Source organism: Protomyctophum bolini (assembly GCF_963924005.1).
Source record: "Protomyctophum bolini genome assembly, chromosome: 13".
NCBI lineage: Eukaryota > Metazoa > Chordata > Actinopteri > Myctophiformes > Myctophidae > Protomyctophum > Protomyctophum bolini.
In genome coordinates, this window is record NC_137874.1 from 18,031,343 (window position 1) to 18,050,571 (window position 19,229).

Below are 19,229 nucleotides of genomic sequence, written 5' to 3' on the forward strand. Positions count from 1 at the left end.
ATGGGACTGAGCTCCTCATAAGGGAGCATGCTGCAGCCAGGAGCATCGCTGCTGTTCTTGTTCCAGACGCTGTTGCTTTCTCTCTGATGGCCGCTCACGCTACTGAACTGTTCGTCTGTATCATTCTGCAGTGAGTCAGAACCAGCCTCTGCATTTTGGCGGAGGGGGAATAAAAAGGAAGATTAGAATGGAAGTGGAATAGAAAGAAGCAATGCATGATTAAGAGCTGTAAAAATGGTACTATCCCTATTCTGGGGCATGCATTTTGTAAAAATATGATGTTCAATGTTTTTTTTTTAATCCCATGATTTTTGTAACACATTTTCTACACCCAGTGGCAATTGTCTAATCATAGTAATCAATGTAACCTTGGCTCTACACTCTCTCTGACAAGCTGGGGAGAGCAACGGACTGACCTCATGCTTCCTTCAATGCATGAGGAGTCCAAGCCGCTTCTTTTTTCACCTGAGAAGGGGGAGTTTACCCGGTTGTACGTAGCATGTGGAAGGAACACGTTATTCCAACCGGTTCCTTTCCCCTCCATCAGTTTAGAGACCAGGATTACTGCATGTTTTTGTGACGCCACACAGAGGCCCTTTTGACAACCCCACCTAGGGTATGGGCACTGATGACGCAGAGGAGAGAACACGCCCTCAGCAAGAATAGAACCCAGGACCTTCTGGCTGTGAGGTGACAGCTCTACCGACTGCGCCACCATGCCCCCATTTTAAATGTATTTCTATACATCAAAGGGACCCTTTGTTCACCTGAGTATCCGGAGTCCTTCTCTGAGTCCCAGTACGACCTCCTACTACTCATGTTCTCCATACCCAACAGGTCCCTGTGAGTGGCACCCTGAGATGCTCGGAGAGTGGCACTGTTACTCTTATCCTTAGCATTCTTTGAGGTGCAGCGGGCAACATGCTCCCCAAACATGCTTACAAACCTTTGAAATAAGAGAGAAGCCAATGTATTTTAAAAATAAAATTAATAACAATAACAATAACAATAATAATAATAATAATAATAATAATAGTAATAATTGATTGAATAATGATCATTCATCCCTATCTATCTTCCAGGATATCACAATTTTAGATACAATTAAAAGCAGTATGACTGTGGAACATTTATCTTAAATGTAGTACATGCACTACGTGCAACACAGATGTGTAAAGTAAACATTAGCACAAATACACAGATAATGACGCTACAGATATAGCATACCTCGCCTCTCCCTGATGTGAGACGTTCTTCTGGGCATGAAGCATCTTCTACTCCTGAATGGCCCTTTCAAGTTCAAGTAGGTACTGTCTTGGAGCAGTAGGTACTGTCTTGGAGCAGTAGGTATACTGTTTTGAAGCAGTCCTCCTCACCTCCTCCTCACCTAATGGAAACGTCAGAGAAGCACATGCAGATATGTCCACCATCACAGACAGAATGCATTGTTCCTCTATACATTATAGAGGAACAGTGGATCCTTCCCCAGCACAGCCTGATAGAGTCTATATGAGAGACAGGGATGCTCTGCTGGAGAAGGATGTGGTCCTTTATAAAAACTCATTGTCGAAGTGCGTCCTACAAGAAAGTCACATAACACATACCGGTAAAACAACCACAACATATAACCATGAGTTTTACTGTATCACATTCACAATGTAACTGCTTTTGTTAACAGTTCAGTGTTTGTATAATATTTGTATAATAATCTGCAAAAGAAACATCCCAGCATAAATGTAGTCTTGCACGTAAATCCAAGTAACCTGTGATTCACGGTTGTTTGTGTAGTGTTGGCTTTTTGCTGCGTATGTGGTCCAATAGTGCAGACTGACTGTGTAAACAGCAGAATGTGCACATGCATGCGGATGAGGCAGCAGTAACCTGATCAAATCATCTGTCTGTGGGAAGATGACTGTTGCTTCCCACCCCCTGCCTATTATGTAATCGTCTGCTCCTGATGCCGGTCCATGGAAATAACAGCCCCGGCAGCTCAAAATTAACTGTACCGTACATGTCTTTAGAACAGTGGTTCTCAATAAAGGACCCTGAGTTTGATATGATGTTTACCTCTGGGGGTCCCAAGTCTACACTGTAAAATACTCAGTGATAAAGGTAAGGCAAGTGGCTTGTCTTTAAAATAAGTGTTAAATAACTCTATATTGTGATCGTAATCATTGCTATAGTGTTTGTTCAACACCATGGGTCTCCCTGTCTCTCCAGCTCTTTAGTAAAAAATCACACCTGTGTGAACCGAGTGGTGCAAATCCCCTCTCCCCCCCCCCCCCCCTCTCTCATTAGCAGGCAACAGTGCAGTACTACAGCGCCCCTATTGGCCCCTACTGGTACATACTGGTGCTCATTAACGTCACATAGGTGAACGACACATAGGTGAACACGGACACACGGACATTGCTGTTCCTTGGAGTGGTTCCACCACTCAAAAACAGAGAATGCATTTTCAGATCAGGACCAATCAGGAGAGAGAACACAGGAAAAACAAGTGAAATTTGAAGCGATGATGATGCAAAGAAACGAGCAGACAAATGGAAATGGAACACTATATAATTGAAGCTCTCTCCTGATTGGCTGAAATTGGCAACCCACCTGAAAGTGAAAATGTAAATTTCTGTTCATTAAAGAGCTGGAGAGGCTGAAAGTCTGCTGTATACTGAACAAACACTATAGCAATGATTACTATCACAGTATAGAGCCATATGAAAACATGAATATGAATCACTTCACCTACCTTTAATTTAACTCTGATAAGACTGATACTAGTGTACCACCAAGCTCCATTTGTACAGGCTGCAACTCCTCAAGGACCCCCTGGGTCACTTTGAGAACCACTGTTTTAGAATGCATGGTAGCCTATATGATACTGATACTAAATCATAAAATGAATAATAAAACAAGAATATATTTTGTGGTTACAGAAAAGTGACTGATGAGAGGCTATAACTTCAGTAAAGCTTGGACAAAGTTACCATTTCATTTCCACCCATATTTATTTGCATGTACATTTGCTTTGGACCCAGCTAGATGTATTTTAATTTTTATTGAGTCTGACTTTTACTTTCGGATATATGCAAACGTCAAAATCGAGCAAATGATAGTCTTAAATTATTCCAAGGCTACAACGTGACAGGTTCTCTCTCACACACACACACACACACACACACACACACGCTGCGCGCGCGCACACACACACACACACACGCGCACACACACACACACACACACACACACACACACACACACACACACACACAGCTGTAGGCAGTGTACAAAACTTAAGTGACATGTATCTGCAAGTGAAAGTGCTTTATACTCACAGCTATATTCCACGAATGTGCTTTATCCTTGCTCTTTTAGATTTGGGCACATCCATAACATATTCGCATCCAGGAGGCGACTCACTGCCAAGCCTATACGAAGTAGGCTATTTAGGTTTTGGTAAGGGTGCCATGCATATTCATCATGAAGCAAACGATTACACTCTATTTCCCTACAAGAAGAGAATAACGACATATGGGTTAACTCAGGACTAAGTGATAGTCGGTGACTCCTTGAGAGGGTATAGTAACGCTGTTGATGAGGATCGAGGTACCTGTGTGCCCTTGAAAGCACTTTTCCCCCCATTTGATGTGCTATAAAACATCCATGGTGGCTATTAGGAGTGGGCACGCCCCCTTATTTAAATAGAATATCGGCATTGACGTAGTCATCACAGACGGCGGTGCCCTGGCCAATACCGTGTGAAAACACGTGTGTGGGCGGAAACACTGTAGAGTCCACGTGAGTGAGTGAGGGTGGAGGGAGGAACAACAAATACACACAGTTGTCAGAGTTGAAGCCAATCATGCAGGGAGGGCAACAGAAGTGCTCATCTGGTCTGCGCAAACTGAGTCACTGACTGCTTAGATGAAATAATAAATTAAATGAATACGAAATAAATAAATACAACAATTGAATGCACATTGCATAGCATAATAGTAGATCTACAAGCTTGAAGGTCATATAAGCCCAAAAGAAGCAACTATTATTAGGCCATGACTCATGAGCACTAAAAGGACCACTTCACCACTTTTCAACCTGTTCATGATAAAATGGCACCATTTATTTCTACTCTGTCTGGAGCCTGAGGGCTATGGGCAGTTCAGAAACCCGTCTTCCAGTGACATTATCGATGGGGAATCTAAGCTAATAGAAACTGCAGGCTTTCTATTCCTGAAAAGTTGCAATGTTAAAATGGAAGCCATTGTTTTCACTTCTCACAATAATACAAATCTATAAAAGGGCCGGTTCTAGGCATAGGCGAACTAGGCGGTCGCCTAGGGCCTCAACCACTGAGGGGCCTCGTCACAGGGAGAAGATTTTTTTTTTTCATGTATCCCCTATCCCTTACATGGGCTACTGGCCACATGTGCCCCCCCACAAAGTGCACCAGATTGAAGCATTTTCATGGCAAATTTGCACACAGGTTGGGAATCACTGCTTTAAGCCACACTATTTGAAAATAGACAATCTGCAAGCTCACAGCGCATTGCGTTAGCTTGTAGCCTAAATCTGTCTTCTATTTCGAAACACAATACGGAATATTTGGAAGATTGTTTTAAACATTCTAACAAAACAAATATGATATGGGGCTCCCTCCCTTGTTATGTTAGTTACAAACAAATAGCCATAGCCTTATTTGGGGGTCCATGACATGAAAATATTTGAGAACCAATTAAAAAAATAAATCATTCAAACTTTTGGACACAAGCCCAACTACAAAAACAAACCTCCCCAAAAAAGAAAAACACCAACAAGCAACTTTACAGAAAATGAAGCCCAAAGTCTCTTATTGCCAAGTCTTTATTATTATTATTGTTATTTATTGCCATGTCTCAGTGGACATGATGGCAACACTCATAGTGACATGTGACATGAATGATGTGAGAAGGGAGGGAACAGAGGCGGGGTCGTTCCCGTCAACAGAGCACGTTTTCACCAGCATTCACGCATGAGGCCCAGGCCATAGATGAGGCCGGCTAGTGGCCGTGCGTCTACTCTTCAGGACGTCATGTCCGCGCCGCACCGCACGCAGTGGCTTCGTGAAGAGTAGCCTACAGATGATTCATTGCCATTGCCTTATCCCTTATGTAATGCATCCGAATTTCTTGGTTACTCCTGCAGCGTCGTGCTCCTGCTAAACAACTAAGAAGACGACTGTATTGAGTTGTAGGCCTACTTGAAATGTAGCCTACTGTAATTCTGCAAACTGTTAATAAATCAATCAATCAATCAGTCAATCAATCAATCAAAAAAGCCTATTGTATTCGCCTGGAGCGTCTACTATAGTCTACAATGCAATTTAAATGCTTCTTCTTCTTCCCGGCTGTTCTCCAAAAAACTACACAAAACTGTTCCTGTAGCCTACTGGTAGTCTAGTATAAACTGTTCCTGTAGCCTACTGGTAGTCTAGTATAAACTGTTCCTGTAGCCTACTGGTAGTCTAGTATAAACTGTCAACACCTACTGAGTGGCAAAAAACTACTTTCTGGCCTTGATAGCTATACATCCAAACAGAAAAGTCCTATCTGATTGCATTAAATAACTTTAAACAACCTTAAATTGACTTTGTCACTCACGCCACTCGATCTGCCAATCACTTGATGCATGCATATCCTCTATTACACAATTATCCCTGCAGGGTCACAATGTATTGTATTCCCTTGCCTGAGGTTATTTGGATGCAAGATAATGTGAATAAAATTGATAAGATTTTTAATTATTTGCTTTTTGACAAATTTCTCCACTGTGGTCATTTCAATATCGGTGTGACACTGACATTTATGGTCTGCAATGCATTACTCAAATACAATGTTAAAAGGGGTTGATGGTTCCAACCTAGGCCTATATAATTTGTATCCCAAAAAACATAAAATTATAGGGAAAATGTGCATATTTGTATGCATACAATTGTGAAGACAGACTTGCAATTAAGACAATTACAGAGATAAAAATGTGTATTCATTCATTGTCTTCCAGAATTACATTCATAGACAAATAGAAATGAATTGTTTGAATAGCATAATGCAATTGAAAAACATACATTTCTTTCAACCATTATGAATTTCCTTAATTTCAGACTATGTATTGAGTTTAAGGGTAAAGGAACACAGGGGAAACAGCAATTTGGAAAATGAAAACAAAAAACATACCAAAAAAAACCCAGAAATCATTTCAAAACAGCATGGAGCAGATGGCTTGATGAGTGTAAAGGAGGTTTAACTGGATGTTCTGTACCTGCCCTTATTATATCACTAGCCAGTCAACAGCCTAGTGCCAGATTCAATGGTGGGTGCATCCTCATCTTTAATCATACAACCCATTATTGAAACTGAAATGGTGCACCGCAGTCATTCATCAATGATGTTCCACTTGTGTGGCCGGTTTTTATAGACGAATGAGAGAACTGAAAATAAAACACACGCACACACACACACAAACAAACAAAACATCCTTGCAAGTCACAATTGCACAGAAACACAAGCTCACAATGGACCGTGTTCACAAAGTATAAGTCAGCCTCGGATAAGATGATTCATTTGTCCTTTCTCCAGCGCCTTCCCACACACAATCCAGCAAGAGCATTTCTGATTCAATGCAAAGTCAAAGTTGGGCACAAAGAAAAGTAAGAAAACAGCACTTTGGTTCCTTTGGAACAACATTGGAAGGATCTGCACACACAGTCAAAGGGTAGGTACAGACAGTATGATAATGTGTCACAATTTGACAAAATGTCAAATTTATTTATTTATTAAGACTAGCAAATTAGACGTTAATAGGGAGTTGTCATCTGAACACTATTTCGTTATTTTAGATGGCAGGAATCTTCTTAAAATATTCTGGCAAGACTGTAAACCATGTAAAGAGAAATATGATCAGACCGAGTCAGTGCACTCTCTGAAGAATGAAACTGAAAATATGAACTGGTATTCTGAATGTAGTGAAAATGTATAGGGTCCAGTTGTTTTTTTAGCAATTCCCAACATTCCAGTGCACCTGCAGGCAACTGGACACCTAGTACAGGTATGAGAAAAGATTAGGACATTAAACCAGGAAGCTGTCAGCTACTGTACACTATGCACATGGTCCATTTGAGAATAACGAGGTCTGCTTTCATTAAGTAACTTTTAAGTGCTCTTTGACCCTCTTTAACATCACATGGCTGGTGTTTCGTTCACTGATTAAAAAATAAAATGTTAGAATTAAAAAACATTTAAAAAAAAACATATACACCTTGTGCATTTAGCTATTCCCAGTTCCCATTCATTGCTGTGTAGCACTTGACATAGATTTATTAACAGAGATCACATTCCGAGACAAGAGCAAACTAATTACACTTTTTTTTTCATTGCATACATTTTAAAAAGGATTTCTCTCTCCATCACTGCACATTTTTTTGCTTTGCGATAGAATTCCATGACATTTGTATTTTGCCATGCTAACCAATTCATAAATTCATGTTGTTGCTGAGGCATAGTGGGCAAGCGTCATCTAAACATGTGTACAACCCACACACAAAACCTCATCCTCTCACACACGCCGTGACTAAAATTATGACATTCGGTTAGCATTCTATGCCCCTTGTTTTCTTGAGAAACACAAAATGTAGAAGAAAAACATAGCGGATAACTTGCCACACTTCATCCTCCCTCATTTAAAGACTAGTCTGTCACCACCACTGGTGACAGTTAGTTCCCGAGAAGAGCACTTGGAAAAGTCATAGAGAAACTGTATGGCTTTTTATAAGACCATAACAAAATGAGACAGTTGCTTTAGAGTGGGGGGAGGGGGGGTATAGTCCAAAGAAGCAGCAGCAGGTATCTATAAGCCATCTGAAGGTACTAGGCTAAGTCCTGATAATGGTGATTTGTGCTGAGGACAATATGAGGTTCTGAAGTCCAGTTTGTTACAGTACAGCCAATGCAGCCAGGCTTTGTCCGTAGTGTGGATAAGGGGGTTCATACAGAACAATATGGCCACCAGGTCTAGGCACTTAAGCCTGATTTATATGCGTCGGTGTCACACACCGAAAACAGCAGATCCACAAGCTAACGGCGCGTCACGCTGTGACAAGTTGTGAGTTTGTAGATCGTCTATTCTCGGTGTGCGACACTGCGCGCAACCAAATATAAATCAGGGGTTATATCTTGCCAGGACCAAAACTCCAGTATCTTGTATGGCAATACTGGTCACTGAAAAGCTGCTTAGGTATGGCCACAGGAGCTGTCTGTGTCCATGTCCTAAGTGTGTGTTTTAGGTTGTATGTGTGTGTATGAGCGTGTGGTTGAGATAGTATCACTCTCTTATGCTAGCTGAATAGGAGAATTGGGGGAAATGTGATTGCTGGCTGGGGTCCTCACAATCCAGACTGTCATCTGTAAAACAAACAAACAAACAAAAACAGGAAATGTCAGTGTGCGCAAACTGTTAGAACTGATTGTAAATCAACCTAACCTGGGTTGAGAACAGTTTATCCCACAAATAAAATGTTAACCCCCCCCCCCCCCCCAACACACCCAATAATACTTACACTTATCTGGAGGTGTGAGTGTGATGGTCTGTGCTGTGAACTCGTCATCAAAGTACCGGGTGTCTGTCTCTGATGTCACTTGCGGCTTGAAGGGCGGGGTAAGCTGAGGTGGGATGGAGCAATGAGCGAGTATAGTTACTTAGTATGAGTGTACACCGATACATATAATCAGTTGCAGATTTAACCTCTAGGACTCATAACAATCTGAGCCAAAGACTGCTAGTACTAAAGTGCAGTGCAATATTGGTGCTGCTTTTAGTGAGTAGCATTTAAATTGAATTTTCAAATAGAACATTTTACATAAACGTATTAAAAATCAATGCCAAAGTTGAATAAAAACGTTCCGTATTTGCCTGTTTTTATGTACGGGTGATTGAAAAACAGCCTTTTGCATGGATGACACAAAGGGAATGGGACAATAGCAAATCATAGTAACCCACAGGTAATTCAAATAGCTAGCTGTAATGTAGATTACAAAATGTGATTTGATCCACACTCTCCTTATGTCTAGAAATAAACTTCAAATCTTTGCATTCTTTCAGCTTTAGTTCCTACCTTCCTCTCCACCACGTCTTGCCAGTTGATGGTGGTGAAGAATTTGTGGGCCATTACTTCTTTGGCATCGTTAGCGCTTCCTCCTAACCTGTCAATGGAAGCATATTGACGTCAAGGCAAAAATATATGATCCCAGAACAAACTGCAGACCAAGGTTATACAGTTTAGAAATTTCATTTGTTTTTATTTTGCTTTTACGTAATTTCAATTTTAATTCATTTTTAAAGGCAGTTTAGCTAGTTGTTGTTTTGTGAAAATACCTTTTGAGTTTATTATAATAAGGGGTAGGTAGTCCGATTCCAAAAGCTCAGAAAAGTGAGCTTAGATACCGACAGACTAAGACAAAAGGACATTTTCTCAATGATTTTGTAAACACAATTTACCGGTAGTTGTCAGTATTTTTTGTAAAGCCTCGCTTTTATTTTCATTATATTTTTTTAATTCTGGTTTTCATTTGTTTTAGTTAAAGATAATAACCCTGACACACACAGCCAGCCAGGGAATGGTACCTCTGTTTGGGGTCCTTCTTGAGTAGGCCAGCCAGCAGGGCCTTGGCCTCAGGGGCTAAATTCCTAGGAAAGCGGATCTCTTCCATGAGGATGAGCTCAAACAGGCGTTCATGGTCCTGATTGTAGAAGGGCAGCCGGCCACACATCATCTCATACATGACCACACCCAGACCCCACCAGTCCACTGCCCGGCCATAGTCATTGTCCTCTAGGACCTAGGAAATGAAGGGTATTTTTAAAAAAAAATCACACTTGTGTGAAGTGAGGAGCGCTCTTATCATCATACATAATCACATTTCGTGCTCAGCGAATCACATCATCACATTCCGTGGTACACAAAGACACACAAAGCTGGGCATAGGATGGGCTAGCACCCCTCAAAAAAAACCACCTCATAAACTTGTGAAGTGATTTAGAAAGGTTTGATGGTCATTAGAGTTAATAACGATAGCGCCGTAGATAGACAGTCAGGCATTTTTGACCTGTAATGAAATGGAATTGGAGCGCTACAAAATGTAGAAAATCAATAAAATACCTCCTTTAATCTGTCCATGTTTTTGAAAAGACGGAGATCTCTGTCCATGGCAGTCAATGTGTTTTAAGAGTCTGTGTGTCCACTGTCCATTGCTAATCTCATGGACCGCTGGACAAATGTCTTGTGCACACTGCCAGAGTGATCTACCTAAGTTAGTACCTCAGTCCCCCACACATTAGTTTTTCAAATATTTCACTTTCATTCTAGAAAACTGATATTATAAGTCAATAAGGCACTGTTTGGGTTGAAACCTGACACAAATGTGGAGTTACGTCCTAGATAATGTACGGTATATGTCATGGACGAGAGACATCAAACGCTGGCCACATGAAGTCCGAGATCCACATTGGAGCCACACCGTTCATGTGGCTTCCAAGATCCACGTGATTAATAATGTGAAGGCGGGGGAGTAAGGAGCATGTAGTCACAACACATGCCATTTCCATTGTCTTAGTTAGCATCAGTGCCTTACCTCAGGTGCTAGGTACTCAGGAGTTCCACAGAAGGTCTTCATGGTAGCATCAGGAGTAATACCCTCCTTACAAAGGCCAAAATCAGTTATTTTGATGTGACCGTCTTTGTCCAGCATCAGATTCTCCAGCTGTAAACAGAATACCAATTTAAATAACGGGGTGGGTGTCATTTATCCACTATGGGAATAATTTACTTCATTAAGGGACCAAGAAGTCACTTTGGTCACTTATTGTTTTTGTGTTTTTTCCTAAAGTAATTCAATTGTAACTTTAGAAATGTGCGGACACCCTGTATACTATAGTTTACACATGAACTGTATGGTTTGGTTACTGTTGAGTGAGAAAACAATGTTGCACATTGAGCTAATCATCTGGGGACCCCCAGAATTATTTGGACACTCCTGGGGTCCTGACCCTCAGTTTGGGAACCACTGTAAACCCCAAGTCTGTACTGCACATCACAGCTAAAAGAACAATGACTAAAAGAACATCTCACCTAAAAGAACATCTCACCTTCAGATCCCTGTAAACGACATCACGTGAATGGAGGTACTCCAGCGCTGACACAATCTCAGCACCGTAGAATCGTGCTCTGTCCTCCGTGAACACCCGTTCCCGTGACAGGTGGAAGAAGAGCTAAAGGAGGGCAGGCAGCGAGGAAGAATAACAACATGTGCATGCCAAACCGCTTATGTCATTTGAAATTGTAGCGTGGTCGGTGCGACATCTGTGTTTGTGCGCGTTTGTGTGTGTGTGTGTGTATGTGTGTGTGTGTGTGCACACCCACCTCGCCTCCATTGGCATATTCCATTACAAAGCACAGCCGATCATGGGTTTGGAAAGCATATTTCAGTGTCTGGAAAACAGGAATTATTGGGAGTTATTATTAATATGTTTTAAATCTTAGTTTGGTTTTAGAAATCAATTTATGCATCTGCTCTTTACAACCTAACCAAAATGCTACTAATGTTACTAAATTAGTGATGAGTGAATGAGTCAATCGCAGAGTGGGCGGCTGGCAGACGGGCACCCATCAACAATACACAGATTGTGTATTCAGAATAGCTCGTTCCGTTTACCTAAACGCTACAGCGAACGGCTGCCTGCTATCTTCGCCGCTGCTGTAAAAATCCAACTGAAGCTGCGTTCGTTTCCCACTGACTCCACTCATTGAGTCCTGAGAGCCAGTTGATGTTGTCCGGAACCCCGGAAATGTTTTGGCTGTTTGTTTTATTCATGGTTTTATTCATCCGTCCAACTGAAGCCCACCACACACCGGCTCTAATCACTAACTATCAACCAGATTTCAAAAGGGTCTTGGAGATAATGTGCAGTAACAGCAGTCTCATTAAAGGTGGGCTGACCCTGAGAGTATTGTATCTGTCACCATATCATACGGTCATGTCATTTGAGCAGAATATCTGTGAATATTCATCAAACTAAATATTTGTGCACTGAAGAGAAGAAATCTGTCAATGCAATTTATTTCATGTGCTTTGCATTTTGTTTTATTAAAAAAAGGGGGGAAAGAATGGTTTTTGTATTTTTGTCTAAATATTTATATTTCTAATACGTTTGTCTTAGTATTTAGGCATTCATAATATAAATCAGTGTTTATCCTGTCAGAAATTGCAATCGTGACAACTGACAAGTGTATTTGTTTAACATATTTTAGTGGTAGATCATGGCTTACAATATTGGATTATTGGTTACCACTGGTATAGGGTATAAAGAAAGTATGCTGTACTCACCGTGAGGAAAGGGTGTCTTGTGTTTTGTAACACTCTACTTTCTGTAACTGTATGGGCCACCTCATCCTGCAACACACACACACACACACACACACACACACACACACACACGATCGATTGTAATAATCATGTAGTAATTGCTGATTGCAAGCATATGGAACCTTGCATCCCTATTTTAGGGGAAAATTCCGATGTTCATTTTTATCCAATTCAGGACCCCCTAGAACCGCCTCGTGGAAACATGGGGGTCCCTGGACAACCTGTTGAAAAGCACTAAATCTCATTGACAAACCATAGCCAATCTACAAGCTCACAACGTGTTGCAATGTTAACTCGTTCTGAGCTTGTAGATCTGCTATTTTTGCTGAATGTTTTTATGGTTATTATGACATGCCCAGAATAAGGTTCACATGGTTAATAATATGGTCTTAACCTATTCTGGGCGGGAACCCCTTTTGGTGTTTTAACCATTATGTTATAATTTAGCTATTTTTGAAAAATCGTAAAAATGTGGCGCAAATCTTTGAATATATATTCTTTCAAAGTGAATGTTTTTAACTCAAGTAAAAATGGGTTAAATGTGCCATCTAACCTTGGCTATGATGACCTCTTTGCGTAGTATCTTCATGGCATAATGTACACCAGTGGACCTCTCTTTGACCAGGATGACTTTCCCAAACGTCCCCTTACCCAGCAGCTTCAGGTACTCAAAGTCACTCATTGTCTGAAAAGCAGAAAAAGGCTGCAATAAAATACCGTACCAATGTTGTGACAAACTTGAATTGTGGAGTTGAACGAGGACTGGGCGATTTGGATGGAATAATATCATATGACATGACATAAATGTTGTCTTTTTCTGGTTTCAATCTTCGCCCAGCCCTAATTCTAATACATTTTGCTTGTTATTATCGCTTGAACTCTCAAAGATGCAAGGCGATCAAGTTTTTTTACCATCATGCTTCAGGTTGAACTCTGTTTGGACACAATACTGTTGTCTCAGTAGTACAGACATATGTAACAACTGGAGGACATTATATTGTATGCCTTTGGTGTGGCAGCATTTTGGATGTCCCACTGCTCGCAAATACAATCACGCGCTTAGTACAGTGCTACATTCCTGAAATTATTCATACATAAATCATTTGCATTCCTAAACATAATGATGTTTCTCACTGCATAATACTAGGGCCTCTCACCACTTTGTTCCGGCTCTTGGACATGGCCACCTCCATCTCCTCTAGGCTGGATTCACTCGGCGAGCCAAACACATCCATGGGTTCCCCTTCCTCGTCCTCCTGCTCACGCATCTTGAGGCCGTTGGCCACAGACTGGATCGCTCGCATCCATTCCTCTCTGTGGCACAAAACATCGCAGATCACCCTTAAACCCCTACTGTACGAGTCCTTAAAGGGGCATGAAACCCTAGGCTGCTTTCGTAGGGGTGATTGTTTTATTTTTATGGCAGGCTAGTAAACAACACAGCTGGAGCTGTGTTGTTCAGTGTGATATGATTCAGGAAGTGGTGGTAAAAGTCTGGAATTCAAAGTGTACTTGGCCCTAAAATACAAAATATTGGCATAAAAGAACCCATTATGGATGCAAATCTTCTTCATAGCTTCGCCCTTTGCCCTCGGATACAAAGATATTGGATTAAGATATTTGAGACGCTCTCTGATATTTTGAGTATTCATATTGACCCCGATCCTGTACTAATAATTCTCGGTTTGTCAGACTCCATGCCTATGTTGACGAAAGCACAGAAACAACTCTTCTCATATGGTCTGATTACAGCGAAAAAACTAATTCTGACACACTGGAAGAAGGAAGAGGCTCCTGCATTTAAGGACTGGTTAAATGAAATGACTAGTACACTTCATCTTGAGAGAATAAGGTATTTCCTGAGAAACAGGGAGAAACAGTTTGATAAGATTTGGCTGCCCCTTGTCCATTACCTGAGTAGAAACGATTAATAGACAGGATACCATTGATATGGTTGACTGTACGCCATTTTCATTTCAGATGTTTTCCACGAGATTTCTATCATCTTATTATATAGTATGCAATGTCACTGAGCAGTATGGGTGGGAGGGTTAAGGGATTTCTTTATCTTTTTTGTCTTTATCTTTTCTTTCATTTTGTTTCATAAAAAAAAATATTTCATATTATAATGTTTGTAATAATTTATCTGTTCAATAAAAACATATTTGACAAAAAAATAAAAGAACCCATTATGCAGAATGCCTCATTTCACAAGTTTTCAAAATTAGCTGCATTTGTGTTGCTTACAACATGCTGTGTTATAGGGTCAGCCTTATGCAGCCTGTTATGTTGTTTTTTTTTTACGATGTTATATCGAATATATATCATTTTTTTTACCTGAACTGTAAAACAAACTATAAACTCAGCCTGGAGTTTCATCCCCCTCTAAATAAGTTAAGACTCCACTACTTTGCATACAGCCTCATTCCGTCAAACTTACATCCACACTGTGGGGAGTCTTGGGACAAGGTGACAGCGGCACAAAACTATACTATTTTCATTCAATGAGAGTCGTGCAACAAATGCTGTTGGACTCCCATGGCCACCATGACAGAAAACATTAACTTGCGGCCCAAGTTCAAATTTGGTTTCAACATTTGACCGTTATTCCCCAAACAATATTGAGATAGCGCATTCTGCAAGCCAGTTTGATAATGAACTGAAATCAGGATTTGAGAACTCTAGTTAAAGTGAGTCATTGTAATGCAAAAGAAACAGAGATGCACTGTAGCTCTACTTAACTACTGTATCATCAATGTAAACCACTTGGTAGCTAAACAGATAGAAAGACATTGCACATCTGATTACATTTGGTAATATTACATTATTTGTGTTTTTCACACCTGACAAAAGACCACTGATATTTGATATTGATGGGGGGGGGGGGGGGGAATGGTTGAAGTGCAATGCATTTGTATGTGACTTTAATATTTAATATGGTCCAAATGTACATTATGATAAGTAGGAGATTTAGTTGGCCCTTGGGTGTTCTCATATTTTGGCCTCCTTTGAACTAGGGTCATCCAGGGATGTACTGTAGCTCTACTTAACTACTCTGATCTGTCTCCTAATCTTTCCCTCTACACCAAATAAATCACTTATTAAGCTCGCAGCGTGTTGCATTTCGTTTCGAGCTAGTAGATCTGCTATTTTCAACTTGAATGTTTACAATTAGCCCTTCACTAAGTCCCTCCCCAACCCATCCTTGTCCAATAGGCACGTTAGCAGCGAAGAGACAGGTAAAGCTGTCCTTCTCACCCATTGAGATGCATGTTAAATGACGGGATTTCGCCATATAAATAATGGATAATTTCAGAAGCAAAACCTTCAAAATGTCTTCTAAATCTAGTCAACCAGGCCTGCAGTAGGCTATGCACTGAGCAAATGTTCATGACATTATTTAAATAAACTAGAAATACGAGGAAATGACAGAGGGAGAAATTAACTTTTAACGACCGCCCGACAGGAGTTTTCATATTGCATTGTAAGACTATGATCATAGTATTATTGCCATCACCTGGTTGGTCAGTCGTGTAACTTTCCCGACGTTAAGACGTGTAAATGTTCAACAACACAGCCATGCAAAATAACATTGACAGCTATGAGGTGGCGAAAGTTTGACCTGCATAGCAACATTTGCTAAACTATTTGGATTGGCATTGGACAATTGCTTTTTGGAGTGGGATTTAGCAACGAGCTAATTATGACATGGCCAGAATAGAGGAGGAACACTAGGGTTCATTGGGTTGAACACAGCGGTGCCGGTGACATAACTCTGTTCTCACCTCTCGTCGTTGCTATCCACATGGAAGGTGCGTTCAATAACTGTGGTCCACTGCAGGCAACGAATGACAAATGTGTTGGGACGGGGGCGTTCAGTCTTCATTAACTGGCATTCTAGTTGTATGCAAAGAACATCAACATTTAGTTAGTTGGTAGAAGGTCATTGGCTTTAGAAATGTATGGGTGAAAAAAGTCAAAGTGATAGCAATAATAGTGCAGAGCAAGCAGCAATGTGCAATGTGCAATTTGTCTGCAGCTGTTTTACGATTTGGGACTGACCTGCCACTGAAAAGTTGTTGAGTGGAGGTAAGCTCTGGTCGGTTAGATCAGGCTTCTCCTTGTAGCCAATGAAGGACCCGTCACTCTTCAAGATGAAGTACCTCGGTCTCCATGTCTTGATGTACTCACCTTGACAAGACAAAATGCATTTTTGAGAAGTCTACATTGTGTAATCATATCCTGCTCTGTGAATATTTTAACCATGAACTCCAATCAAGCGCGGCTACAACTCCATTTCTACTAATGCATAGCATTTTTAGCATAGCAAAAACCTCAATAAAGATTATCTCACCTCGTTTGTGGAGCCAGCCCTCTCTGACTACACTGACTTCATTCATGGTGAAATGGGTTTGTTTCAGAGAGGGTCAGGAACAGGAGGATGGGGGAAGGGGATCTTGTCGTTTTTTTGTCTTGTTGCTGTTCAGCTTTTATTCAGTGTCTTCTTCTAACAGCACCTGTGGATTGAGAGGCAAAACCAACTGAGATTTAATTTCATGCAGCACCGTATTAATGTTGGAAATAGGGGCGCAGCAAGTTAATTGAACTAATTGATTGAATCGATAATTTATGAAAACATAAATAGATAATCGCTAATTTAATCAATCCCGATTTTCATTGTAGGCAAAATACTTCAAATAAAAAGGTAAAAGTATTTAAAATATCCCTACTATGGTCTCAACTCGGCGTGATGATGCGACAGGTTGTGCCTTGTAAATCGGCTATTGTACAGTAACATGACATTGTTGTGTGTCAAAGTACTGTATAATAGAACATTAATGAGCACCGAAACCCTGAGCGGAGTCGCCCAGGGTTCTATACTAGTGTCTTCTGTTTTCCCCCTATATTTAATATCTCTGCAGAAAATAGCCCATCGACAAGCTTGTTGTGACCTTGTCGATCTGCTATTTTCTGTGGTTTTTCCTACAGAATGCTGGGGGTTAATCGATTCATTGATATATACACCGGTATGCATGCATTCAAATATATATGAAGATATCACACTCCTCCATTATTCGATCAATCGAAAAATAGAATATGTGCATAGAAAATAATCAATAGCTGCAGCAGCCCTAGTTGAAACAGTCATCTGGTTGGCAAAAATCACACCAGGACATGAGATTACATTTCAGTTACTGTGACATATACTTTATGTGAGTTAAAAACCTTCAAGTGTGGTACATGGTGCAGTGCAATGACATACATTATACAAGATAGTTAGAAAATAATTTCCGTTTAATCGAGAGCCAGTAATATATTAAGCAAAAAAAAAAGTAACCTTAAACTAAATTAGATTAGCCGTGTTGATGAGTCACAACAAGTGTTAATTTGTAATTTTTTAAAACTCAGGCTGACTGTACAAATAGAACCAATTTAACTCGTACCATATATATATCAGAGTTAAAGTAACACCCAGGATGTACTCTGTACTTGCAGCAGTACAGGTAAACAGAGCACTATTACGTCATTTTTGTCCAGTGAACAAATGACGTATGGTTGTTTCTCATGGACGCCAACAACAACCGAGCATAGCAGCAGTTGACAGCAGCTAGCATCGAGCTAACAAACACCTACAGTAACATAATTTAAAGTATACAATACTTCCACCGCAGTAACGTTTAAGTAACAATAAACAACACACGAACGTTAGACTGGACGAAAAGTCAACAAAGCAGCAGTAATTGAACCGCAACGTGGTACACGTTTACATTTATTAAACTCCACCACTTTATCCTGAATGCCCCAACAAGACAACAATAGCTGCAGTTAACATTATCACACATATTATACACACACTTTGACATGACAGTCTATCCGCAGAATAAACTAATTCATCTCATCCCCTTTTATACCAATATCAACGCACTGAGAACAGCACGACGTTCTGTGGTCTTTAAATCAACACGGAACAAAGGCCTTTGTGACAGTAAACAAACGGTTGTCTTACATTAACGAATAATGCTGGTGGTTGTTGAACTTGCTAGCTTATATTGCTATAGTAGCCAATCGAGGCTCCCTCTCCCAGTCCGTAGCAGCTTTACGTGTCTCGCAGACATGTACCTCTCTCTCTCTCTCTCTCTCTCTCTCTCTCGTGTAGTCTCGCTGTCCCACCACGGAACAGAAAGGTACGGTAAATCTGTTTTAATGGTGTTTTTAAGGCTGCGGTGTGTGTGTGTTTACCCCACGTTGCGGGTGTCTCTGTGTCTCTCAGGGCAGTTTTGACAGGATAAATCCAGAGCAGGCCATCCAATCCACCCGAGAAGGAAAACACCATGGAATCTCTCCTCTCTGAGTAGTCTTCTTCTCACGGACTCTACAACACGGTGTATGGGACTACTTGGAAAAGAGACTCACTGCCCCCTGTAGGCGGTGGTCTACTCTAGTCTAAAGCAGTGCCAAGGACCCCCATAAGGGAAGAATGTTATGGCTCTATAGCAGTGATTCTCAACTCGTTTAATTTCAAGGACCCCCAGTTTGACATGCATTAGTCTACGCCCCACCCCCCCCCATTCAAAATGGCATTTCTATCTCTGGGACCCCATTATTCATTGTAAAACGAAAGCTAATTTAACTCAGAGAGTGTACACTACACTCTCAGAGTTACAGACCCTTAAGGGTCCATTTGGTTCCTAACTATCATTTATCTTGGGACCCCCTGGAACTCCCTCAAGAACCCCTGGGGGTCCCCGGGCCCCACTTTGGGAAACACTGGTCTAAAGCAAC

General features: G+C 40.8%; 2 protein-coding genes across 4 annotated transcripts in view; both read right to left on the reverse strand.

The window, feature by feature from the left end:
* The window catches only part of LOC308327172 (uncharacterized protein), a 3,973-nt gene extending 2,386 nt beyond the window's left edge, over positions 1–1,587 (reverse strand). Inside the window, exons 1-3 of one of the 2 annotated variants that reach the window (XM_080780387.1) lie at positions 1,228–1,587; positions 768–946; positions 1–148 (exon numbers count right to left, since the gene is read on the reverse strand). The exon at positions 1–148 is cut by the window's left edge and continues 31 nt beyond it. In XM_080780387.1, coding sequence (XP_080636513.1) covers positions 1–148; positions 768–946; positions 1,228–1,271 — 371 coding nt within the window. In that variant the 5' untranslated portion in view covers positions 1,272–1,587. Of the gene's footprint in view, positions 149–465; positions 592–767; positions 947–1,227 lie in introns of those variants that run through there. The other variant, XM_080780388.1, reaches the window with a different exon arrangement.
* A 4,406-nt stretch (positions 1,588–5,993) lies between these two features.
* On the reverse strand, positions 5,994–18,810 carry LOC308326748 (RAC-beta serine/threonine-protein kinase-like). 2 transcript variants are annotated; one of them, XM_080779765.1, is made up of 14 exons: positions 18,687–18,810; positions 16,801–16,963; positions 16,509–16,637; positions 16,232–16,343; positions 13,604–13,760; positions 13,000–13,131; positions 12,408–12,473; positions 11,444–11,512; positions 11,170–11,292; positions 10,656–10,784; positions 9,649–9,863; positions 9,140–9,227; positions 8,585–8,687; positions 5,994–8,429 (listed from the first exon to the last, which is right to left on the reverse strand). In XM_080779765.1, the coding sequence occupies exons 2-14, from the start codon at positions 16,844–16,846 to the stop codon at positions 8,350–8,352; spliced, it is 1,449 nt and encodes a 482-aa protein (XP_080635891.1). In that variant the 5' UTR covers positions 16,847–16,963; positions 18,687–18,810; the 3' UTR covers positions 5,994–8,349. The 2 variants fall into 2 exon arrangements, with proteins under 2 accessions (XP_080635891.1, XP_080635892.1); XM_080779766.1 differs by lacking the exon at positions 18,687–18,810 and adding an exon at positions 18,454–18,636.
* Between the last annotated feature and the right edge of the window lie 419 nt (positions 18,811–19,229).